The sequence below is a fragment of the Schistocerca americana genome, chromosome 9, assembly GCF_021461395.2.
Source record: "Schistocerca americana isolate TAMUIC-IGC-003095 chromosome 9, iqSchAmer2.1, whole genome shotgun sequence".
NCBI classification, from domain to species: Eukaryota; Metazoa; Arthropoda; class Insecta; order Orthoptera; family Acrididae; genus Schistocerca; species Schistocerca americana.
Window position 1 is genome coordinate 94,760,405 of NC_060127.1, and position 25,888 is coordinate 94,786,292.

General features: G+C 45.0%; 1 protein-coding gene across 1 annotated transcript; it reads right to left on the reverse strand.

Moving 5' to 3' along the window:
* Positions 1 to 7,042: 7,042 nt before the first annotated feature.
* On the reverse strand, positions 7,043 to 24,594 carry LOC124551271 (cuticle protein 64-like). The gene is made up of 3 exons (XM_047126271.1): positions 24,431 to 24,594; positions 11,209 to 11,499; positions 7,043 to 7,464 (listed from the first exon to the last, which is right to left on the reverse strand). The coding sequence occupies exons 1-3, from the start codon at positions 24,440 to 24,442 to the stop codon at positions 7,204 to 7,206; spliced, it is 564 nt and encodes a 187-aa protein (XP_046982227.1). The 5' UTR covers positions 24,443 to 24,594; the 3' UTR covers positions 7,043 to 7,203.
* Positions 24,595 to 25,888: the final 1,294 nt, after the last annotated feature.

The window sequence follows — 25,888 nt, forward strand, 5'->3', positions numbered from 1 at the left end:
TACGCATTTTAAGTAATGACTAATGCAATATGGTGGATTAAACCATTTTCACCCTTCACCCAAGACCGAAACCGGTAGATGTTTTGGTGTACAATAAAAACAGCTGGTGGTTCAAATATGCATTTTGCACATCACCTAACGGCTGTTGACAGTAACGTTCCAAAAGTGTTTACTATAAAATCAAGGTAGGTAGACCATGTTATCCAAAGAGCAAGGAAAATGACGTGTTTACACGCTACAAGACGTAAGAAAAATGGCGAAGACCACGAAACGTTTAGAGTCCCAGTTATTTTAAAAAATGAGAAACTCAAAATTACTTAAATGATGATATGCATAAATAACAGTATAGGGTACAATCTGATCTCTGATCCTAAGAGAGAGAGAGAGAGAGGGGGGGGGGGGGGGGGGTTAAGCCGTCACAGATCGATAGACGGGGTAGAAGAGACAGAGGAAAACTTTTCTCATGTGTGCATGTCTGCTTAGTTTTACTTTTCTTAACAGTTACGTACACACGTGATTATTTGGTGCATATCTTTGGCAAAGTACCTTCCGAATTATTAAAATTCGATACTTCTGTTTTATTTTTTTTTCCCCTTTATTGCATTTCGCAGCGCAACAGGCCGCTCTACAGTCTACAGAAAACTTGAAAAACATAATGAGAATATGGACAAACAATAAAAACAGGTCATAAAACGGTGACCCTGTGAAAAACTGTAAAATAGCGGATAGTTATGGAATTTAAAATATTAAAACAGGTCGTTGAGGATGCAGATGATAACATACAGTAAGAAGACAGGCACAATTAAAACGAAACACGGCGACGGTCTGGTTTCTATTCGATCGAGATAAGGAGACATAGCTAGCGACAGTATGGTGGCCGTTCGTAACACTGACAGGGACGGACAACACTGAACATTCACTTTAAACAGCACTACAGAGGCGACACAGCGGCAGATGCGGATGGGTGAGGACACTGAGCGATGAGGGGGAAAAAAGGGGGGAGGTGAGGATGAGGATTAGAGTTAATAGGAGGGATAAATGGAGGGAGAGAGGGCATTATCCAGGAGGGGGAGTTGATGGAAGCCACCTTGGGAAAGGAGATGAAGGGTGTAGAGATGGAGGGTAGGGGGGACACAACAGTGAAGGCATGGCAGGGGGCAGGGAAGGGAGAGGAGAGGAGGAACCAGGGGATGAGGGGGAACAAGGCGGGAGGTGTAGAGGATGCGGATATATTCGAGGAAAAAGAGCAGATGGGAGAAAGGAATCAAGACACAGAGGAACTGCGTGGGGGGTGGGAGCCATATACGGAAGGCGAGGTGGAGTGCATGGCGCTCAAGGATCTGGGGATTTCGGGGGGGGGGGGGGAGGGAGGGAGGATATTCAGGTGGGACTCGCACAACAGAGGATGGGACGGATTAAGGACCTATAGGTGTGGAGGATGGAAGAGGGGTTCAACCCCCATGTCTGGCTAGAGAGGAGTTTAAGGAGATGGAGGCAGTTATGGGCTTTGGTTTGGATAGAGCGAAGGAATCCAGGTGAGGTGACGAATAACGATGAGTCCAAGGTAGGTGAGGGTGGGGGAGATGCCTTCTGTTTTCCATGTGCTCGTATTAATATTATGATATCTGACTAATATTTCATGATATTTCATTCTAACACATTACAGAATATTTCTAATTTATTCCGTATATGTGTACCACACTGTGCTTTTTTCTGTGCTGGATTTGGAACAAGCAGCCAAAATTTCAATCTTCTATCTTTTAATGTATTTAGGCGTTTTCAGCGCCACCTTGGAAGTCGAACGTTTAGTTACCACTTAGTTAGTACAGAAAGTAGATAGGGGGCGATGACGTTTGCTTTAACACTTGCAGTATCAGCTCTCTTCTGATAAGTGTGGCTACCGCCATCTCACTAAAAATACAGTTTGTGCGCCTCATAAACGTGAGGCTGTAGCATCATTGACACCCTCAAATAATTCCTGTCAAACCGCCTTTATTAATTCTAGGCAGATTCCCCAAAGGACCCTCTATCCTAATAATTGACTCCGGTATTTTCTTTTATTACTACTATAGCTTTTTCACTGAACAAGCACTTTTAGCTCCTCTTATTGTCTGGTCCATCTCTACAGAAAGCTCTTTAGGGCTTATAGATTCACCTTGAGTTACAGTACTTGTTTCTACGTAACAATTACATGTTTCACCAACATTTGCCGCCGTCAATATGTTCATACACCTTCTTCTCATATTTTACTATTACGATGGTACTTTTATTTTCCGAGTGTCCGCCAGTCTTCTCAGTGGTAGGAAAAGCTCGATTTGCCAACTAAATCTGAAGTAGCTCCTGACAGAGAGAAAATTTTACACAGTTCTGTGTAGCACAAGAACGGTATGACAGTTGTACACGAATTATACGTCTGAGTTACCTAATCGTTAGGAATGCGTGCAGCAAGACATTTTCACGTGAAAGCAAGCCGCCATTCCACGTACGACTCTACCCTTGCATAATTCAACAAGCCCAACTCGCTGATCCTTCATGTATGCCGTTGCTAGGGAAAACTACACACAACGACAACGGTATAAACGTGTTCTCGATAGACAAGTAATGTGGGCACGTCATAGGCCGTTTAACTGATACGTTATCTGTCACCACACTGTCCGATCTGAGCAAAGGTCTGCGGCGTGATAAGGCTACCGTGCCCTATGGCTGTACTGAATGCCACGCGACGCTGGAGGCAGAGTTTTCGTCGTACGTGAAACACCCTGTAATTATGTACTGTTTTTGTCGTAGCTTTTTTTTTTTTTTTTTTTTTTTGTCAAGCTATGGATTTTCATTTCACTTCGTAAACCTTTGCTACTGGAAAAGACCGCATAACGAACACGTTGTTATTTGTACTCTGTGAAGTGTATTGCTAGGCGAGACTTTTTCTATCACCAGCTCCGATTATGTGCCGTCAGACTGGGAAGCAGCACGCTAGCTTGTCATGTACTGGTGGTAGGAGGGGAATGTCCCCCTTACGGAGAAGGAACGCAGTTCGGCAAGCGGCTAAAATTCTGAAACTACGAGAGTGTCGTTGTACTGCAAGGGAAGGGGGGCGGCATATCCTACAGTCACTGCTCATCTCCCGTATTATCGGGTGGCCAGTAAAAACATCCAACAAATAACTTGATTTCGCCTACAGCTGATACAAGCGACCGGATGACTTCAACCTCAGTATAAAATGGTTCAAATGGCTCTGAGCACTATGGGATTTAACTTCTGAGGTCATCAGTCGCCTAGAACTCAGAACTACTTAAACCTAACTAACCTAAGGATGTCATACACATCTATGCCAGAGGTAGGATTCGAACCTGCGACCGTAGTGGTCGCGCGGTTCCAGACTGTAGCGTCTAGAACCGCTCGGCCACACTGGCCGGCCAACCTCAGTAGAGACAATATTTTTGTCAAGCTTTAGAAAATACGTCTAATTTGTGTGCGCAGTTAAAAAAAATTGTTGCTCTATTTCAAAAAAGCATTCCTTGCTATTACCAGGTCTGCATCTTAAATTCCCTGTACTTCGGACATCGTCAGGTATTTTGCTGCCTAAGTAACAAAGCTCATCTGCCACTTTTAGCGTCTCGTTTCCTAATACAATTCCCTCAGCTTAGCCTACTTTATTTTGACTGTACTCTATTATCGTTATTTTACTTTTGTTGATGGTATCGGCAGTTTTTTTTTTTTTTCATCAGTCTTCTGATTGGTTTGATGCGGCCCGCCACGAATTCCTCTCCTGTGACAACCTCTTCATCTCAGACTAGCACTTGGAACCTACCTCCTCAATTATTTGCTGGATGTATTCCAACCTCTGTCTTCCTCTACAGTTTTTGCCCTCTACAGCTCCCTCTAGTACCATGAAAGTCATCCCTTCATGTCTTAACAGATGTCTTATCATCCTGTCCCTTCTCCTTATCAGTGTTCTGTGCAGAGCCTCCTCGTTGCTTACCTCATCAGCTAATTTTCAACATTCGTCTGTAGCACCACATCTCATACGCTTTGATTCTCTTCTGTTCCGGTTTTCCTACAGTCCATGTTTCACTACCATACAATGCTGTACTCCAGACGTGGGCGGTACCAGGTTTTATTGTTTGTATGTCTGTTTTTATCTTGACTGACTCTTGAATCTACGTGAATGCTTTGAAAGTATGCCTTATTGGCGTATAATACGCTTTACTTCGTCTTTTGAACATTCATACCCGTTAACACATCTAACAAGGAATTTCGCTTTTGTTGATGAGAATAACGCATTTGATGCTGAGTTTGCACAGGAGTCTTATTTTCTTGAGGCTGCAAAAGCACAGGGCAAATACGCAGTAGTTGTATTTTCAGTCCGCAGCTCGTGGTCGTGCGGTAGCGTTCTCGCTTCCCGCGCCCGGGTTCGATTCCCGGCGGGGTCTGGGATTTTCTCTGCCTCGTGATGACTGGGTGTTGTGTGATGTCCTTAGGTTAGTTAGGTTTAAGTAGTTCTAAGTTCTAGGGGACTGATGGCCATAGATGTTCCATAGTGCTCAGAGCCATTTGAACCATTTTTTGTATTTTTAGGTTCTTCCTCGCTCAGAATATCTCCCACAAACGTTGTTATTTTCGGTCTTAAAGTACAGCATTCTGCCACGTCTGTGAGCCAGGCTACAATGAGAGAGTGTAACAAGAATTACACCGCCGTACAAGACCATTGCTAACTCACATCCTACCGGATACAGATCGATTAACACTGGATGTCACAGAATGGAACAGAAGTCAATGGAACGTCAAAATTCCGCAGGAAGGTGTTAATTATATACAGGGTGGTCATAATTAAAGTTCCAGTTTCGAAACGCTGTAGGAAGAGAACCACTTCAGAATGACGCCAAATTTGAACAGCATATTACTGACGTAGGGAGAAATTACACGAAACAACAAAAAAGTCAACTAAAATTTTACCAATAGATGGCGCTGTAAGAGGCTTAACGTAAATGGGATCGACTGCGAATGAAGCCTACCCACCACGGCATCCACATCGGATGGGAAAAATCGATTTTTAGTTGTCCAAAGGCCAAAAAACGGCATAGAAAGCAAAAGTCATCAGTTTTTGATTGTCCTAGGGCCAAAAACGGCGTAACACGCAACTCCTATAGGGCTCGTGCCGCACAGTCACCTTTCTTGTTAAAGAGCTTTACCAGCAGTGCGCAATCCTCCATGCACAAAGTCATTTGGGCGTCTCGGATGCAAACTCAGAGACAGCAGCGTGTCGAGCGTGTCTTGGTGTGCGTTGCCTGGTGAAACGTTGTTATGATGCCTCGTGTAAGGAGGAGAAATGTGTACCATCACGTTTCCGACTTTGATAAAGGTCGTATTGTAGCCTACCGTGATTGCGGTTGATCGTATCTCCAGATCTCTCACCAACCGAAAACGTATGGTCAATGGGGGTCGAGATCCAATGACTGTTAGCAGAATATGGAATCGGTGGGTTCAGGAGGGTAATACGGAACGCCGTGCAGGATCCCAACGGCCTTGTATCACTAGCAGTCGAGATGACAGGCATCTTATCCTCATAGCTGTAACTGATCGTGCAGCCACGTCTCGATCCCTGAGTCAACAGATGGGGACGTTTGCAAGACAACAACCATCTGTACGAACAGTTCGATGACGTTTGCAGCAGCATGGACTATCAGCTCGGGGACCATGTCTGCGGTTACCCTTGACGCTGTATCACAGCAGGAGCGCCTGCGATGGTGTACTCGACGACGAACCTGGGTACACGAATGGCAAAACGTCTTTTTTGGGATGAATCCATGTTCTGTTTACAGCATCATGATGGTGGCATTCGTGTTTGGCGACATCGCGGTGAACACACATTGGAAGCGTGTATTCGTCATCGCCATATTAGCGTATCACTCGGCGTGATGGTATGCGGTGCCATTGGTTACACGTCTCGGTCACTTTTTGTTCGCATTGACGGCACTTTGAACAGCGGAAGTTACATTTCAGATGTGTTACGACCTGTGGCTCTACCCTTCATTCGATCACTGTGAAACCGTACATTTCAGCAGGATAATGCACGACCGCATGTTGCAGGTCCTGTACAGGCCTTTCTGGATACAGAAAATGTGCGACTGCTGCCCTGGCCAGCACATTCTCCAGATCTCTCACCAACTGAAAACGTATGGTCAATGGGGACCGAGCAACTGGATCGTCACAATCCGCCAGCCACTACTCTTGATGAGCTGTGGTATCCTGTTGAAGCTGCACAGGCTGCTGTAGCTGTACACGACATCCTGTTTGACTCAATGCCCAGGTGTATCAAGACCGTTATTTCGGCCAGAGGTGGTTGTTCTGGGTACTGATTTCTCATCCTCTATGCACCCAAATTGCATGAAAATGTTATCACTTATCAGTTCTAGTATAACATATTTGTCCAATGAATACCCGTTTATCATCTGCATTTCTTCTTGGTGTAGCAATTTTAATGGCCAGTAGTGTAGTTATCAAGCGTGACTATTTGCAGCTGGGATTATTACACAGAAATTTTTTTTAAAATCTTTTTTCCTAAAATTTGTGAAATTTTGGTTTTTTAAATTGATAATTCTTTTGTACCCGTCTAATTTATTTGTCATTCGTAAAGTTTGTAGTAGAGGACTTGTAGATGTTATTTCGCCACACTTCTAATAAACTAAACTAAACTCCACTCGAATAGGCCATGAAGGCCCAATGATACTGACCGGCCGCCGTGTCGACCATAGCCCACAGGCGTTACTGGATGCGGATAGAAATCCAGTTTTTCAGTTTGAGTAACAGTTTGTAGGTGTTGTAGTTCTTTGGCCACAGCTCCCTGGCTGACAGTGTGTGAATAATATGTTCCAGACTTCTTAACTCACCCTCTCTTTACTGACGCTGAATGATGACTGGATATCTGGATTTAGATGTTGATCTGATGACTGTGGTCCTTTGAACAATATGCAGGAGCCGTTGCAGGACAACAGGGTGGGTTAGGAAAGAAATGGTGGGTTAGGAAAGAAATGTAAACCCAAAATTTGATGATTAATCACAGTAATGTTTTTATTGACTTTCTGGTGGTGTCACATGAAATTCGAGGGTGAGGTGCAGTTTCGATGGGATCAGTGATGAGCAATGGTGCTTGGCGATGTTCGTGGCTATGGAAGCCGTGTCATGGTGTTGGCGCACCGTAGGGCCCTAATGGTGTCCGTATCCGTAACCACCATATCCCAGACCGTGTCCGTATCCTCCGTATCCCAGGCTGATGGCGGGGGCGGCGGCGTATCCCAGACCCAGTCCGTGTCCGTATCCCAGGCCCAGCCCGTGGCCGTATCCCAGTCCGATGGCGGGGGCGGCAGCGATGGCGGGGGCGGCGACTGCCACGGGGGCGGCGACCGCGGGGGCGGCGACGGCCACCTTAGCCACGGCGGGGGCGTAGTGGGTGGTGCCGTAGCTCACCTGAAACCACAAACAGAGCGACACCAATTATAGCAGGGTTGGATGCAAACTGTGCGCTGCACAAAAAATAGTTCTTACAAGAGTACCATAAGATCGTAGAGCATAATTGGCACAGTGACACCAGCTGACTGTTCAGAAAAGTAATCCTGATTAAGCGTAAAGTTAAATATGATTTATATCTACTGACGAAAATGAAGAAAAAAGATATAGAAGACGGATACATTAATATAATAAAGACAATGTACAAAGGACACAATTTTAGAATTAGAACATCATTGGGGAACTCTGAATACTTCGAAATAAGACAAGGACTTAAACAAGGAAGTATTCTATCTCCTGCACTTTTAATGTTGTGATGGAGGGCAGTTAAAGATGTAGTAAAAGAAAAAGACAAAAAGATGATTTTTGCAGATGATATGGTAATATGGGGCGATAAAGAGGTAGATGTACAATTACTTGATGCGTGGAAGGAAATAATGAAAAGGTATGGATTAAAAATAAATAAAGATAAGAGTGAAGTAATGGTATTTGGAAGAGACAAAGGGATGAACGGAGATATTACTTTGAATGGAGAACCCCTCAAAGTGGTAGACAGTTTTACTTATTTAGGGAGTAAATATCTAGTGATGGAAGAATAACCAACGAGATTAATAGGAGGTTACAGAATGGAGGCAATTTGCACCAAACAATAAAACACCTGATTTGGAAGTTTCAGAAAAAGCAAAACTCCTTATTTATAAGAGTTACTACTCCCCTATTGTCGGCTATGGAGGATAAAAATGGACAGTGACAGAAAGGGACTGGAGCAGACTGCAAGCAAGAGAAATTAAATTTGTCAGAGCAGTTAAGGGAAAAGCAAGAATGGACGGAGTAAGGAACGTAGATATCAGAAAGGACCTTAAACAAGAAAGTATGAGAGAAGAAATTGAAAAAAAGAATTAAGATGGTACGGGCATGTTAAGAGGATGTATGAGCAGAGACTCCCCAAAATTATGGAAGAACTAAAGATGGATGGGAAAAGACCTAGAGGGCGCCCAAGATCACGGTGGAAAATGGGAGTGAGAATATCTGTAGGAAGAGAGGTGTAATCTGGCAGCAAGTGGAGGAATTAAAGTGGTGGGAGGACCGAGCCAAGTGGAGAGGACTCGTCAGCACCCAGACCCGGCAGTAGCTGGAGCGGGATCCGATAGATAGATCTGACGCTATGAAATACATGGCATTTCAAAATGAATATATGTGTTTCAAGATTTATTACATTGAGATTAAAATTATACATAATACTTCAAATAAATGAGCAACTGGAACAGTTTTGTTGACCTTTACGCATATTACCAATAGTGACTGCAGAACGTCTTGAACGAGTGAGAGTCATTGACCTGTAGCCGCAAGAAATCAGTTCGTAATGGTAGTCGTGAATTAGCAATTCCACTCACGGCTGTGTGGTCAACATCACTATCGTTTGTAGTTGTTACAAGCTCTAAAGCCTACAGACTGCAGTTTAAATGCCAACTTTGCAAACGAAATGTTGCTGCATTAGGATGAAGACTTTCTGGACCGTGTCGTCTTCAGTGATGAACTGACACTTCACTTAAGGGAAAATGTGAACATAAAATGTGTGGCATAAAATCCCCATGGTATTAAATAGTTGCAACGAGACTGCTCTAAATTGAATTTTTCTCGATGCATATCCCAGTGGCAAGTTCATGGGCCTTTCTTCCTCGGTAAAGCAACTGCAACTGATGTTTCTTATCTCGATGGGCTCTTTCGTTAGTTGGAAGGAGTTGAATCACGGAATTTTATTTGGCAGCAAGGTCGTGCTCCACTTCGCTGGCGTAACTTACTATGCCACTGACTAAAGGACGTTATACCCGACCGCTGGATTGGTAGCAAATGGCGGGCAGAATGACAACGTGCTTTTAATGATCTCCACGTTCACACTAGGTCTGAGGCCATGCGAGTTTAATTGTTTTTTGGGGAGGGGGGGGGGGGACTCCATAAAGGATGATGTTTATGTGCCAGATTATCTACCCAACTCTAGAAACAGCATTGTTGCAACAATTACTCTAGACACAATGATCAAGCTTTGGTAAGAATCCGTCCGTTGACTCGATGTGTGACTGACTATAGGTGCTCACATCCAACTCTTGTAAGACAAACTGTTTGAATACTTTTTCATTTGATGTATTGGTTATAGTTGTAAATTCAATATAGTGAACGCTACAAAGCATTAAAATCTGTACATTCATTTTGAAACAATGTGTATTTTAATAATCAAAACGTTATGACCACTGCCCGCTGCAACATTCATTGTTGCCTGGTGGCGTGCCGGGCAAGTGAGATGGTAAGAAAATGTTTACGAACTGGCAGAGCACATCGAGCATACAAGGATAGTTAGTCACATAGGAAAATGGGATCACAAAGGCCATCCAGAACTATTACATAGCGTTGCAGTTGTTTACTCATATGCTACAAATGCTCGCCCAATACAGCAGGTCATCAGAGTTTTGCTCAGATCCATCGAGACACGACTGACATCGACGCTGCATTGAACGGTGCACCCTCACAAGGATACCTGGTGTATCTCGAAGACATCCTGCTGTTGCAACAATTCCGCCCACTAGATCCTCCGGCGATGTAACAGGTAACAGGTGTTTCATACACATAACCCCCCCCCCAAACACACACACGCACACACACACACAGGAACGAATCGACTGGGGACAGATCGGGTGATCTTGATGGTCATGGGACTGGGCCACCGCAACTTGTTCAGCGGCCGGCAAAGGTTGCCTGCAGATGTGCCCTTACTTCTCTGCTGCAGTCCGCGGCGCTCCATCGTGCTGAAATCGAATGCGTCGACGAAAAAACATGAGAACATCATTCAGAACCTCTCGTTGGAACACGGTCCGGGAGAATATACCGCCCCAATACACATCTCCGACGATGCCAGTCCATACGTTAAGGGTAAATTAGCGTTCTGAGGCATGAGTATGTGTTAGCAGTGGGCTCAAATCTGCCTACGTATGGAGGTCGTGATGTTTCATCACATCCACGAGTGACAATGCAGCCGCACCGATGAAGAGGACATTCACTGTGAAGCTTCGGTCTGCAGTGGATTTCTGCAGAAACCGCCGCACAAATCCCATACACTGGTTGCAATGTCTGGGTGCACTTGAAATAAAATGGGTGCAGCCCTTCGTCATGCATAATGCACCAGATGTAGGGTTGGAGGATATCAGTAGCGCGGGATGCAACTCGTGTACTTGTTGACGGCGTACGCTGCACCTTTTCCAGAACGCTTTCTTCCTTTGTCAACTGTCGGTGATGTCTGTTGGTGACCAGCGTCCGGCTTGTGCGCGTGGAACGAGCCGGTTTCGCACAATCGGCAATGCGGGGTGACGAAGAATGTGTGACACTGCAGCTTTCTATCGTGATATTTCGCAGAGATAAGTCAGATGCAGCTCAGCCATTTGGCGGTACGTATAGGTAGCCATGTTAGTGCCAATACTTTGACGGCGTGAATGGGGACGGTCTCCGTGCTCTCCGCCCGTGTTTCTACAGCAACACCCTATTGTGACCGTAGCGTACTCTCGTGGTGTTTGCGACCCCCAGTTACTGATTCTTGTTGTATGCCTGATGTGCCATGTCACTTTGTATCACCCTGTATGTCTGGAATACCCGGTAGAGTGGTGCCCACGAGCATCGAAACTTAGGAGCTAGTGGTAGACGGTGCGGGGTACGTACCTGTGAGACGGTGGAGACGGCAGCGGGGGCATGGGCAATGGCAGGGGCGACAGCCACTGCGGGGGCGGGGGCGACGGCGACAGCGGGGGCGTGAGCGATGGCGGGGGCAGCGATGGCTGCGGGGGCGGCAGCCAGGGCCAGGCCGTGTCCGTAGCCTCCGTAGCCTCCGTATCCTCCGTATCCTCCATATCCTCCGTAGCCTCCGTATCCCAGACCCAGCAGGCCTCGCTTCTCCTGCTTCTTCTCCTCCTCAGCAAACGCCACGGTGGCCAGAGCCAGCACTACAATAGCCTGGGAACAAAGGCAAAGTTGTTGGTAGCTCAGTTATATGTCCAGGAAAGCATATGTATAAGTTCGTAGCATTCCAAGGCAAGAGTCAATTTGACAAAATCATTTTCTTGGTGGGTTATTAGCCAAGTCGTGGCACAGCGATCTCGCAACGTTTCCACGAGTTCCTACACGTCATCTTCAAGTGAAGTGGTGACGCCCCCTGAAGATGACGAGTACGAAATTCGTCGAAACGCTGCGACAATACCACACAACGACTCGTCTCATAACCCGACACGGTTTGGTCAGTGAAACTGGTTGAGAATACCTGCATTCCCATAAAACTATTTTGAGTATGAGACTCTTTAACAATAACTACAATAGCGACGTTTCGACACACTTTGCAGCTTTTCTCTTCAGGATGACTAACGGCTGGATTCTGGTGCTAGTCTTCCCCTAAGTATTTCGATTCTCAGGTGGGTCCCGAAGCCACACTCTGGGATTCCATTGAACAATTCGAGGTAAAGGTTGCTATGGGGGTAGCGTGCTATTTCCTGTGCTCCTCAAACACAGAGGATGGCTACGAGTGATATCAGTCCAGCGGGCTACGGGCTTTCCCCAGCCAGCAGCTCCACGTGACTCGGTTTCGACAGCAAGAAACGGCCAGAAAAGAACTGCCGATCAGAATGATCGTCTCGCTGTCCGAAAACGCTACTCCGGAATAGAAGCTGCCGATTCGCTCATGCTCAACAAGCTGCCGATTTTCACTCTGCAGCGGAGTGTGCGCTGATATGAAACTTCCTGGCAGATTAAAACTGTGTGCCGGACCGAGACTCGAACTCGGGACCTTTGCCTTTCGCGGGCAAGCACTCTACCAACTCCTTTCTTTCAGGAGTGCTAGTTCTGCAAGTTTCGGAGGAGAGCTTCTGTAAAGTTTGGAAGGTAGGAGATGATGTACTGGCAGAAGTAAAGCTGGGCAGCTCAGTTGGTAGAGCACTTGCCCGCGAAAGGCAAAGGTCCCGAGTTCGAGTCTCGGTCCGGCACACAGTTTTAATCTGCCAGGAAGTTTCATCTTCAGACATGCTCTCCCCCTCATAGAGGCCTTCAACGTACTCTTTTCACATATCCTATCTCTCCTCTGAATTTAAGAGTGGAATTCCCATTGCACTTTTAATAATACCATCCTTGCAGTTAATTCCATCTTAGTCCGTCCTTCCAACAATAATTTATTTTTCGATTTCTTCACGTTTTCCATGCAGCCATTTCGCGTTAGCTTCCCTGCACTTTTTATTCATTTCATTCATAAGTAAGCTGTATTTCTGTATTCCTGAATGTCCCTGAACATTATTGTATTTTCTTCCTTCATTGATCAACTGAAGTATTTCTTCTGTTACTCACGGTTTCTTCGCATTTACCTTCCTTGTACCTGTTTTTTTCCTTTCCAACCTCTGCGATTGCCAATTTTAGAGATGTCCTTTCCTATTAGTCTTATTTGGTAGTGGTCACAGGTTGCTGAGTAACAGTCAAGAATCGGTCAAACATGCGTTTCATGAACCACTTATTTCAGAGATGTATTTCATTTCCTTTTCATCCAATAAATCTCAGCCTGGTGTCTACCTTCCCTTTTATCTGTTTCATGTGGTAGTTTCATTTTGAGTCGCACCAGCTTGTTACTGCGAAATATTTTATCTTTGTTACAGTTTAAAGTGACTTGTCATCAAAAGTGTAATCAATCAGTCTTTGATATTTTCGCCTAATTAAGCTCAATACCTTCATTATTTACATTCAATTCAGGTTCAAGCCTGTGCACCAATCTCCATCTTCCGCCGGTCTTCCTATGACAGCGGTACGTCGTGCTAAGATTTTAGGACACACAACATTCATAGGCGGATAATATGAAACAAAAAAAATCTATCTAGTAAGTATCAGCTCTAAAATACGTACTATAAGAGCTATGAGCAGTTGTTCGTTTTCGATACTGTGAAACACATCTTTTCTACGGCAATAACTTTGATTCCCAAATTTTTGGAGGAGGTAGTGTGAACCAAAACAAGAAAAAAAGCTCAGTAAATATGCACTCTAAAATGCGCGGTTTAAAAGCTACGTTCATTTGATCAGAAGTAGAGATGTGTTTCACAGTAGCTAAGATGAACAAATGCTCATAGATCTTCAGGTATGCATTTTAGAGCCCATGTTTACTACACTTTTTTTTTCTTTTTTGGTCTATTTACTGCTTTGACAGATGTTTAACAACAACAGTACCAGTAGATGTTTAACACTGCCAGAGATATAAGAACTATTTTCGCTTTTAACTTCCTAACCAGTCGTTTCCAGACCAGGTTCTCTTACCTCAAATTGATACATTCAGCATTCTCTGTCATCTCTGAAAGTTTCTCATTACGGAATCGCCCTGTATATTGTAAGCAATAGCATCCCTGTAATACTCCGTTAAGGTAGCCCCGAAATTACTTTTAAATCCGTCGATTTCGTTCTGTTAAGACGATCTGCCGAGTTTCATTTGGAAGGAAGTCCCGAACCTAGCCACAAATCTGGAGTGACGTTCGGTAAATGTATAAAAATAAAAAATAAAGTAAATTGGTAACTTTTAAACGTGGCGCAAGTCACTCTGCTGACCGATTTCAAGGAAGACGGAAATGCGGATGGCCTGGTAACTCTGCAGACAGCCCAAGGCAAGTAGCTCGCTCTTACGTCACCGTCAGCTGTTTGCTTTCCTGTGACAGCGGCCGACGGTTGAGTAGGGGGAGGTGGGGGGGGGGGGGGGGGGAGAGGAGGACAGGACTATAGCGTAATAAGAAGGGGGATGGGGGATAGGGATTGGTTATTACCTCGACTTCCGTTGTTTTCCCTGGGACTTGCCCGTTGGTTTAGAAAGTGGTTTCTGTTTTATGAGCGCTGGAAGCAGCTCCATATTTCCAGAGTCTGCACAGCTGGCTTCTTACGGCCAGGGCATGCGTCCGCATTTTTCTGAAGGCGCTTAGTCGGAGCATTTATACTTGAGGCGCTGAATCAACGAACCACACACGGATATTTAAGAATTTATCCGATCCGTAAGTGTACCCTGATAGAGAACGAAGTGGACGTGAATAAACTACACAGAAAATTGTCAGCGGTGAACGACACGTGAGAAACTTATTAGGGATAATCGTGCTCTTAATCCGCATTCCACCACTGTAATTTAATTAATTTAGAGAGATCAGCTTCAGCTGTGATATTTATTTGAATAAATATCCTGTACAACTGAAGCGGATCTCTCTAAATTAATTATCATTTCCCTCAGTGGCGGATGCCCTATGTATCAAAGCTTGTGCATTGTATTTTAACCGCCCTGATGAGGACCGCTGAAAAGGTGATCGAAACCTCGACAATTTCCGTAGTTGGTTCAGTGCTGCGCCTAATACCCAAAAGAATTTCGTTCAGAATTAAAAAAATTTATTATTTTTTTAATCGCTTTTACTGCTTCGCTTGCGGTCTCGAACGGAATTTTCCGCACAAGCACAGAAACTTTTTCATTAATACACGAAAACGTTTGACACTATTTTGCTAAAGAAGTCTATGATTAACACTGCTGCACCCACACGTTTTAACTTTCTGTGGCCAGAAAAACGGAGAAGAACAGAATTGTAGCAATTCTGATGTTTCTTACTGACGTGTGCAGAAAAGAAAGCGCAGTCGTAGGAATTCAGGAGGTGTAGAACTGTGGGGGAGAGGAAAACAGCTTATCCAGGAACCTTATTTCTTTCAAGAATTTTATTACGGCTTTGGACCCTGTTGCAACTAAATTAAATGCGCAAAACATTAAGAATGGACAGGTTGACAGAATGTGTGTTAAGACATCAGGGAACAACTTCCGTGGTATCAGAGGGAACTGTACAGGAAGACAGACTGTAATGTTTCCTACAAAACCTCGAGAGTGTTGGATGTAAGTGCTACCCTGAGACGATGGGGGTTGGTACAAGAGAGGAAGTATGAAACTAATCAGGTTATGGTTCAAATGGCTCTGAGCACTTTGGGACTTCTGAGGTCATTACTCCATTACTCCCCTAGAACTTAGAACTACTTAAACCTAACTAACCTAAGGACATCACACACATCCATGCCCGAGGCAGGATTCGAACCTGCGACCGTAGCGGTCGTAATCAGGTTACTGATGATACGAAAGTAAATGTGGACAGGCGGGAGTAGGAATTGTGGACTGAGGGTTCCGTAAAAACTTAACTACCGCTATAGATAATAATTTCGTGTGGTTCAGTCAGCTGGTATAAGTCTTTCTGTCGGACACCACTTCGGCGGCCGGCCGCTGTAGCCGAGCGGTTCTAGGCGCTTCAGTCTGGAACCGCGCGACCGCTGTGGTCGCAGGTTCGAACCCTGCCTCGGACATGGATGTGTGTGATGTCTTTAGGTTAGTTAGGTTTAAGTATTTCTAGGTTCTAGGGGACTGATGACCTCAGGTGTTAAGTCTCATAGTGCTCAGAGCCATTTGAAATTTGAACCACTTCGGCGACTTGCGTATCCCTAGCCTACCCCAGTTAATCAACTGGTCAAAGAGGTCTCACAGTTTAACGTGGTACCCGAACCACGTGTTGTTTCTCGCGACTCCTCACATCGTTGAGAGGTGAAGGCCGGGTTAAAACGAAAAATCAGTCGTCCGACGGTGATTCGATCCCGCGACCTCTCAGTTTCCAGGCGCGCGCTGTATCGCTAGACCGCCGCGCCCGATATGTATTTACATACTGCATCTATAGATTTTTAGGAGTGAGTTTACGAGTAACCAAATATGTGACATATATGGCCGTATCTTTCGATTCCATTGACTTAGAACCTCATTTTTCACACAGCCGAGGGCCCATTGACCTTACTTCCCGACAAAAATTCACAGTACTTCTAGCCGTTCCTGAGAATGAGGGGTCTTAACATGGAGAGACAGATGAACAAGAATTGCCAATAAAATTTTATATTATACACATAAAAATTGACAGTTTTCGGATTTTTTCCTTTACCTGAACTATGAAACATTGCTTCTTGTCAAATTTAATATTCTAGGTCAACGGGAAGTACGCAGTAGATTTTGATGAGTGAGTTTGTTAGTATTGAAATATGTGGCATTAATGGCCATACCTTTTAACTGCATTGAGTTACAAGTGTATATTTTTCAGACCGCCAAGTGAAGGAAGTCCCTATGTAAATCCGATGGAGCTTCGCACAGATGTGTTGGGCAGTGTCTTTAGTGTGCCTGTCGATTCGTTTCACGTCTCTCGATTCAGTTCAGAGCGCAAAGTGATCACACAGAAATGCCTAAAACAACAGTGTCTCCCGCCAAGTATGTGGATGTGGTGAGAGATTTCGGCTGAAGCTATGCAGTCCACAAAACATAAATGTCTTGCGTTTCTTTCTTCAAGACAATGTTCAGCTGCATTCTGTACGGGCAATGAAGACGCTCCTGCACCGTTTTCGATGGGAATGTTTGGTCACCCACAATACTGCCTTTAATTGGCTTGGTTGTTCGTCTCTGCTCACATGAACCGCTGGCTACGATAACAACATTTTGGCACAAACAACGAAAATCAGACCAGTGTTCAGAATTGGCAGAAAGCACAGGCGGGTGCTTTCTGTGAACGACAAATGTCTAAGAGCGGCGATTATTTAGAGAGGTAGCTGGAAGGTGTAGCTAACTGTAGCGAGTAAAATAAAATTGATTTTCACTGCTGTTTTCATTTTGTGACCGGTGGGGCCTTACTTTCCAAAGAGCCCTCCTATGTTGTTCTTTCTCCATTGCAACGATTGCCTTTGCGGCTATGGGATATGTTTAAGGGATGGTTAATAGACGACACACGATTCATAAGGAACCAGACAGTGTTGCTTAAAATGAAAACTTGTGTCTTTTCGATACAGATGTCAAAGACGCTCAACATTAAGTGAAAAAGGCTGTTTTACATTTACTTCCTTTATTGACTTGGTACTCAGCACACTTACTCACAATGACTAGACCAAACCGTCCGCATATTAAAGCCTGAATTCAGTTCCACTATCAGACTGATTTTTGCTTATGAATTATTGCTTTTCCAAATTAAACTATAGCATTATACACTGATGTGACAAAAGTCATGGGATAGCTACAGATATACAGACGGCCAAAGGTATGAAACGGCACTACATTAGTCATTTGTACTCTGGTGACGCATGTGAAAAGGTTTCCGACGTGATTGTGACCGCACGACGGGGAATTAACAGACTTTAAACGTGGAAAGATAGTTACAGCTAGACGCATCGGACAATCCATTTCGTAAATCGTTGGGTAATTCAGTATCCCGTTATCCACAGGGTCAATAGCGCACGGAGAATATCACATTTCTGGGGTTACCTCTCACCACGGACAATGCAGTGACCGATGGCATTCACTTAACGACGGAGAGCAGCGGCGTCTGTGTAGCGTTGTCAGTGCTAACAGACAAGCATCAGTGCAGAAATCAATGTGGGACGTACTACGGAAGTCTCCATTAGGACAGTGTGGCGAAATTTGGTATGGCAGCAGACGACCGACGCGAATGCCTTTGTTAACAGCATGTCTGCAGTGCCTCTGGGCTGGTGACCATATCAGTTGGACTTTACACTGCTGCAGAGCCTGGTCAGATGAGTTCCGACATCAGTTGGTAAGTGCTGATGGGTTACAGTGTGGAAACCCCCCATGAGCCCAAGTTGTCAACAAGGCTCTGTACAAGCTGGCTGTGGCTCCATAATTGAGTGGGCTGTGTTTACATGGAATGGACTGGCTCCTGTAGTTCAACAGAACCGACAGTTCACTGGAAATGTTTTATGTTCCGCTACTAGGAGACATGTTGCAGCTATTAATGGACTTCATCTCCCCAAACAACGACGGAATTTTTATGGATGACAGTGCACCATGTCACAGGGCCACGATTGTTCGTGATTCGTTCAAATGGCTCTGAGCACTATGGGACTTAACATCTGTGGTCATCAGTCCCCTAGAACTTAGAACTACTTAAACCTAACTAACCTAAGGACATCACACACATCCATGCCCGAGGCAGGATTCGAACTTGCGGTCACGCGGTTCCCGACTGAAGCGCCTTAGAACCACGCGGCCTCACCGGCTGGCCCTTCGTGATTCGTTCGAAGAATATTCTGGGCAATTTGCCCACCCAGAGCTCACGACATGAATGCCATCGAACATTTACGGAACATAATTGAGAGGTCAGTTCGTGGACAAACCCTGCACCGGCAACACTTCCGCAATTATGGACGGCTGTAGAGGTAGCATGAGTCAATATTTCTGCAGTGGACTTCCAACGACCTATTAAGTCCATGTCGCAGAGAGTTGCTACTCTATGCAGGACAACAGGAGGTCTGGCACGATGTTACGAGGCATCGCATGACTTTTGTTACCTCAGTCTACCAGTGGACGGTAGCGTTAAGAACGGCTACTGACCGACTATCACTATACGGATTTGTCTCGTGGTATCGTGTGTGATTACGCGCATCATCCTCAGATAAACCGATTAATCACTCACTGTTGCCCTGCAATTCGATAGAAATCTTCTAAACTCATATTTTAGCAGCATCTACAAACTCTTCATCTATTTTTGGTGCATACACCCGTTACATGCGGAAACTACACAAGAGTGATACTGCGTCGTGTAAAGACGTGTCAAAGGCAACGCTTCGGCGCTTCTGAACGAAACAGCAAAGCAATGCTTTCTGCTGCATAAGGCGCAGTCAACTTCAAAAGTCACAAAGAGACAGAAATGCGCAAGGGCACGATTGGCTACTTCATATACCGCTGTCGGTAAAATGGTTTAAGGTGCAGAAACCAATCGTAGCTGAGACCTCAGGATGCCCATAGAATCGCGAGTAAAAGTCACCATTCAAGGGCTACAAGAAGTTGAGCACTTGCCCGCGAAAGGCAAAGGTCCCGAGTTCGAGTCTCGGTCGGGCACACAGTTTTAATCTGCCAGGAAGTTTCATATCAGCGCACACTCCGCTGCAGAGTGAAAATCTTATTCTGGAAACATCCCCCAGGTTGTGGCTAAGCCATGTCTCCGCAATAGCTGTGAGTAGCGGGCGTGAGTCGTGCTTCGGTAGCTCAGTTGGTAGAGCACTTGCCCGCGAAAGGCAAACGTCCCGAGTTCGAGTCTCGGTCCGGCACACAGCTTTAATCTGCCAGGAAGTTTCAAGAAGTAGAGTGTCAGACCATTACGTATCCGTATCTTAGCCGATAAAAAGTGAACCCTTATAGGATCCCTTTGTACTTCGTCCCTGTCTATCTCTTCACTCCCACTGGTCCCTTCTTTCTCAGGAATATGTAGATGAACAACCGAGCCAATTAAGGGCAGTATTGTGGGTAACCAAACAGTTCCCATCGAAAACGCTGCAGGAGCGTTTTCATTGCCCCTACAGAATGCGGCTGAAAATTGTCTTGAAGAAAGAAACGCTTGACATTTATGTTATGTGGGCTGCATAACTTCAGCCGAAATCTCTCACCAGATCCACATACTTCGTGGGAGACACTGTTGTCTTAGGCATTTCTACCCGATCACTTGGCGCTCTGAACTGAAAAGAGCGACGTGAAGCTATCGGCAGGCACACTAAAGACACTGCCCAACACATCTGTGCGAAGCTCCATCAGATTTTCACAGTGGTTACCATTTCGCTCCTAATCGGACCTCACTTTTCGAATACGCCTCGTATAGCGGGAGGGAGCGTACAGACATCGTCCACTCTTCGTCTGCTTTTATTTCGCCCAGTCAACACCAGTTACTCTCACTGAAGCAAGTGTTTACTGTTGCTACGGTACTAGTATTACGGCAACTCAGCGACTGCATGAGTTTATATAACCTGCAGTGAGTCTAGTGCTGTGTTTCAAAACAGTTATGTAACGCTTACTCTGAATAACGCCCTTTCATCGCATGAATGTGTATTCGGTACAGATGCTCTGAATCGATGACAGTATTCCAAGGAAGCTCTGTACCAAGACTGCACACATCAAAAGTACCAAACCCAGACTACATATTACTTGAGAGGGCGTTGCTTTCCCTTGAGTGATGTCTGCGTATCTATTTCGCTTTCTGTGGTACGGACTCGTATGCAGAACTCACTTTGATGTAAAGAAATCGCACGGTACTTTTCCCTGAATAACGCCGCATGTGCAATAATGTGAGACGACGGCGTGTACTAAGGAGCGTTCTATTGTTGACACTCCAGGCGTCTCAGAAATGGCTGAAATAGCAAAACGAGAGAAATCTGGACTCATACTTGGCAGCTTATGCATCCAAGCTGCTGACAGCGAACGATTCACGGAAGAATCGACCAGAAGATTGGGGAACTGTTAGGTAACGCTTTTTTGCCTTTATGGTAGATAAAGGAAATAAGACCAAGAAATACAGACACATGTTCGTAGGATTTGTGAACCTAGAATATCCGTTCGACATTGTAAAATGGTGATGGATGTCCTAAATTCTGAGAAACGTTAGAGAGGGTAATATATCACGTGGACAGGGCGGAAAATTAGAACGGAAGACGAAGAACGAAGTGCTCGGATTAGAAACGGCAATATAAAAATATCCTTTTCAGCGCTATTTTAAAGACTAATACCTATCAAGCTTAGGATTTTCGTGGGCTGTGCTTATCACTGCAAGTGAATACCACTGCGTTTCAGTTAACGAGACATTGGGGAAACCTATTCCCCGATTGTGTCTGCACGAAGTAGTGTTCAATCTCTAATGACATTGTTGTCTACTGAACATTGGGATCTAATACAAACAAAATGTAACACTCGGCAACAAAAAATTTATAGCCGGTTCACAATTCAGTGTCTGTCTTTGCCTCCAGTCTCTTCCTTCGAAATATAAGTTGAAGCATTGAAAACAGATCGCATCCAAATAGTGCCACGTTCCATGAAAAAAAAGTCAAAACTTTTAACATTGGGAGTCTATTCCTCGAAGAAAACGCACTTCTTAAGACCACATATGCTCTCCATGTAGTTCTCTTGCACTTGTCACCCTTGCATCTACATCCTTCAAATCTCTGTGAAGTGCATGGAAGAGGATACTTTTCATTTTTCCTCATGTTACATATACTTTCTGCTACATCGGCCAATGAATTAGGAGGACTGACAGATTGTATGCCTCTCTGACATATCTAATTAATATATACTTCAGAGGGATATTGCTAGCCTCCTCGATATTTCTAGGTGCATCAGCCAAACATAAGTCTAGAAAATTCGGTGGTGGTAGGTGCTGTCTTAATTGCTCTGTCTGTCAGCACAGCTATTCCGAGTATCTCAATTGATGGGTATGAACCAAAAACCATTCCCGTGACCTTTCTTTCTACATGTAACTTCCCTCTTTAAAGGTTCAATCTTCAAAATTCGTTGATATTTCTTTTACCAGACACGACATTTTTGGAAAACTTACATTTCAGCGTCGGCCTAGTGACGAAACCAATCTGCTGTTCAACAAGCCCTTATTTACATATAATTACCATCTACTGTTGACTATCATAAAAAAATCTTATTCTCCGTGAGAGAAGTCAGCAATAAGATATCTGTTTTAATATGCTAACAACAGCTTTCTATAATGAGATTTTCACTCTGCAGCGGAGTGTGCGCTGATATGAAACTTCCTAGCAGTTTAAAACTGTGTGCTGGGCTGAGACTCGAACTCGGGACGTTTGCCTTTCGCGGCCAAGTGCTCTACCATCTGAGCTACCCGAGCACGACTCATGCCCCATCCTGACAGCTTTACTTCTGCCAGTACCGCGTCTCTTACTTTCCAAACTTTACAGAAGCTCTCCTACGAAATAGCTTCAATGAAGTTTGGAACGTAGGAGATGGTGTACTGGCAGAAGTAAAGCTGTGAGGACGGGGCGGGAGACGTGCTTAGGTAGCTCAGATGGTAGAGCACATGGCCGCGAAAGGTAAAGGTCCCGAGTTCGAGTCTTGATCCCGCACACAGTTTTAACCTGCCAGGAAGTTTCAACAGCTTTCTAGTTTCCTTATAAACCAAATCCTGCCATTTGATTCAACCACAGCTAGACTTTCTTGCATTTCATATCCCTAGATGTTGAAGTATTACCTATTTAAGGGACTTGAATGTATTTGTAAGTAGTCACAGGACCAAGAGGAAATTACTGGTGCATTTTCGCCCATTTGCAGCTAATTAGTTGTAACTTACACAGGTTGTCTCTCCTGAGAAGTGTCAGCGTCATTATCTGTGTTGTTTCGGCAGATATGTACAATTTTGTTTTTGCAACATGCAGCTGGAGAGAGCCCAAAGAAATAGTGATCATCGCTTCTTTCATGCGACGTCCAGCGTCGATGGAGGAAGGCGTTGGTTTGTTTCGCAATACACACGAAACGATTTTTGAAGTGGAATTTTAAGTGCCATTCGAGAGTGTAGTTCAAAATTAATCTTTTGCTGCATTTGTTATATCGATAAGTCTTAACAGGGGCAGTAAAACATGAAGAATAATCATTACTCCAGCAGCTACGGTAATGCTACAGCCACGCAGGAGCGTCTTGTTCAGACTCTGCTGAAGTACTGATTATTCTTCGTGTTTTGCTGTTCCTGTTAATACATTTCGGTAAAAGGAACATCGCACTAGATTAATCTAGTAGCGCTCGAATGGGCAGGCAAGATTTCGTTTCAAAAATAATTTAGTTTGAAACGGGAAACAAACCGACTCATTCCGTCCAATCTGGGTGTCGTATGGAAGACGTGATAAGCAGAATTTGTTTGGGCTGACACTAGCCACAAGCAGGAAAAACGGAATTGCAAATATCTGCAGAAACACCAGAGAAAATGCCCCCGACGAACTATAGGAGAGACAGTCTGTAGCAGATAAGGCTACGTATTTTGCTTCTTCCTCGTACGTAAGTAATAACATGGTTCAAATGGCCCTGAGCACTGTGGGACTTAACATCTGAGGTCATCAGTCCCCTAGAACTTAGAAGTACTTAACCTTTCACTGCGTTGCTTTGCAGATGTGCAAAGCAAAGTTTCAACCCTCTTTTCGCCGTTGTTGTTGAAGCTTAACGCTTGAAACTGCTTTGCTGATGTGCTGTGTTGTATTATGACGGTAACTGATAAGATTCTGCCACTAGAATGCGCTACTGAGTATATGACGCGACAGTGTGTGTTGCTGTGAGTAGCATTGTAAGTCAGGATGACATTGCTCTCTTTCGGCGGTGATTGTTAGTAGTTGAATGGAAGAACACGTGAATGCAAAAAGTTTTTGTGTGGAAAACTTCACACGGTTTTGCATATGTGCAAAGTGTCACTTATGAGTGTATGTGATAAGTTTCCCACACTTTTGCATAAATGCAAACTGAATAAAAATAAATTTTTTTCTGAATCAAAAACATCTTATTTTTTCAACATTTGTCCTGACATCCTTGAAAATTTGAAATACAAAATAAAATATTTTTACTTCTAAAAAAAGTGTCTAATGAAGGGTTAAACCCAAGTAACCTAAGGACATCGCCCACATCCATGCCCGAGGCAGGATTCGAGCCTGCGACCGTAGCAGCAGCGCGGCTCCGGACTGAAGCGCCTAGAACCGCTCGGCCACAACGGCCGGCTAGGTAAGTAATCATTTGTGAAATTTCTAACGCTACATTAATGTATATCCGCAACGGGCAACGTGTAGCATTAGTAGAATTGGTCCCAAGATGATCACCCGGGGACAAAATAGGCTATCTGTGATAGTCGAGAAATGTGTCTCAAACAACCTGCCGTATCCTGGGACAAGTCAGTCACTAATCAGTCTAAATATCCTGAAGAATTGCAGCTACTTTTGTTGGCATCTATACCCATATATGTTAGATAGTACGGTACAGGACAATGAATTTGCCTGTCCGATACTGGTCGGCAGGTACACCACAACCTATGAGAACGCTAGAATTTCGCGGTTGTTTACTCACCAGGACCTTCATGTTGGCTGTGAGGTAAGGTGTTGCTGTCACTGGTGGTGGCGGACTGATGTTTGCGAGCGGCCCGGCGTGGCTATATATACCGGCCAGAGTTTCGCGAGACCGGACGAGCGCGCCGTATCCTTTCACAGAGCTGGACACCGCGCCACGGCACAGGACGGGGTGAAAGGCGAGACCGTCGCGCCAATTCGCCCGCAAGGATATATCACTCATTCCTACGGCCTGCGGCAACGGGAGAAACGTGCAAAAAACACTGGGGCGCGACGCGGATTACGGTCACGCGATGTCGAACCGCCGTCCCAGCGGGCCGCCGCACTCCCCATCTGGCAGTAAGGCGTAGGCTCCTGACGATGAGTACTGATGCCGAAACTTCAGAAATACTGCTTTATTATTACAGTGACACCGAAGACTTAGGCTAGATCAGCGAGACTTGCACCAGCTGCTGCCCTCCCCATCTGGCAATAAGCCATACGCACCTGACGATGAGTATTGACCCCGAAACTTCAGATATACTGCTTTATTATTATTGCGACTTCCATGGCTTAGGCTAGATTATCGAGACTTGCACCGGCTGCCGCCCTCTCCGTCTGGCAATAAGGCATAGGCTCCTGACGATGAGTAGGGATGCCGAAACTTCAGAAATACTGCTTTATTATTACTGCGACTTCCAAGGCTTAGGCTAGATCAGCTGCCGCCATCCCCATCTGGCAATAAGGCATAGGCTGTTGACGATGAGTAGGGATGCCGAAACTTCAGCAATACTGTTTTATTATTAATGTGACTTCCATGGCTTAGGCTAGATTAGCGAGACTTGCACCGCCTGCCGCCCTCCCCATCTGGCTATAAGGCATGGGCTCCTGTCGATGAGTAGGGATGCCGAAACTTCAGAATACTGCTTTATTATTATTGCTACTTCCTTGGCTTAGGCTAGATCAGTGAGACCACCGGCTGCCGACCTCCCCATCTGGCAATAAGGCATAAGCTCCTGACGATGAGTACTGATGCCGAAACTTCAGAAATACTGCTTTATTATTACTGTGACACCCAAGGCTTAGGCTAGATCAGCTGCGCCCTCCCCATCTGGCAATAAGGCATAGGCTGCTGCCGATGAGTAACGAGGCCGTAACTTCAGCAATACATCTACATCTACATTGATACTCCGCAAGCCACCCAACGGTGTGTGGCTGTTTTATAATTATTGCGACTTTCAAGGCTTACACTAGAACAGCCTGTAGAACTACCGCCCCAGAGGGACGTGCAACAGCTACCGCCCTCCTCATCTGACAATTAGGCATAGGCTGCTGCCGATGAGTAACAAGGCCGAAAATACAGCAGTATCACTTCATTGTTATTGTGACTTTCAAGGCTTAGGCTAGAACAGCCAGTAGATCAACCATCCCAGTGGGAGGTGAACAAGCTGCCGCATTTGTCGTCTGCCGATAAGGCATA

Bases quoted from the DNA above. Each gene is read 5' to 3' on its own strand.
- LOC124551271 (XM_047126271.1), bottom strand. The intron at 7,465-11,208 runs GTACGTACCCCG...TTGTGGTTTCAG, and splicing joins CCGTCTCCACCGTCTCACAG to GTGAGCTACGGCACCACCCA.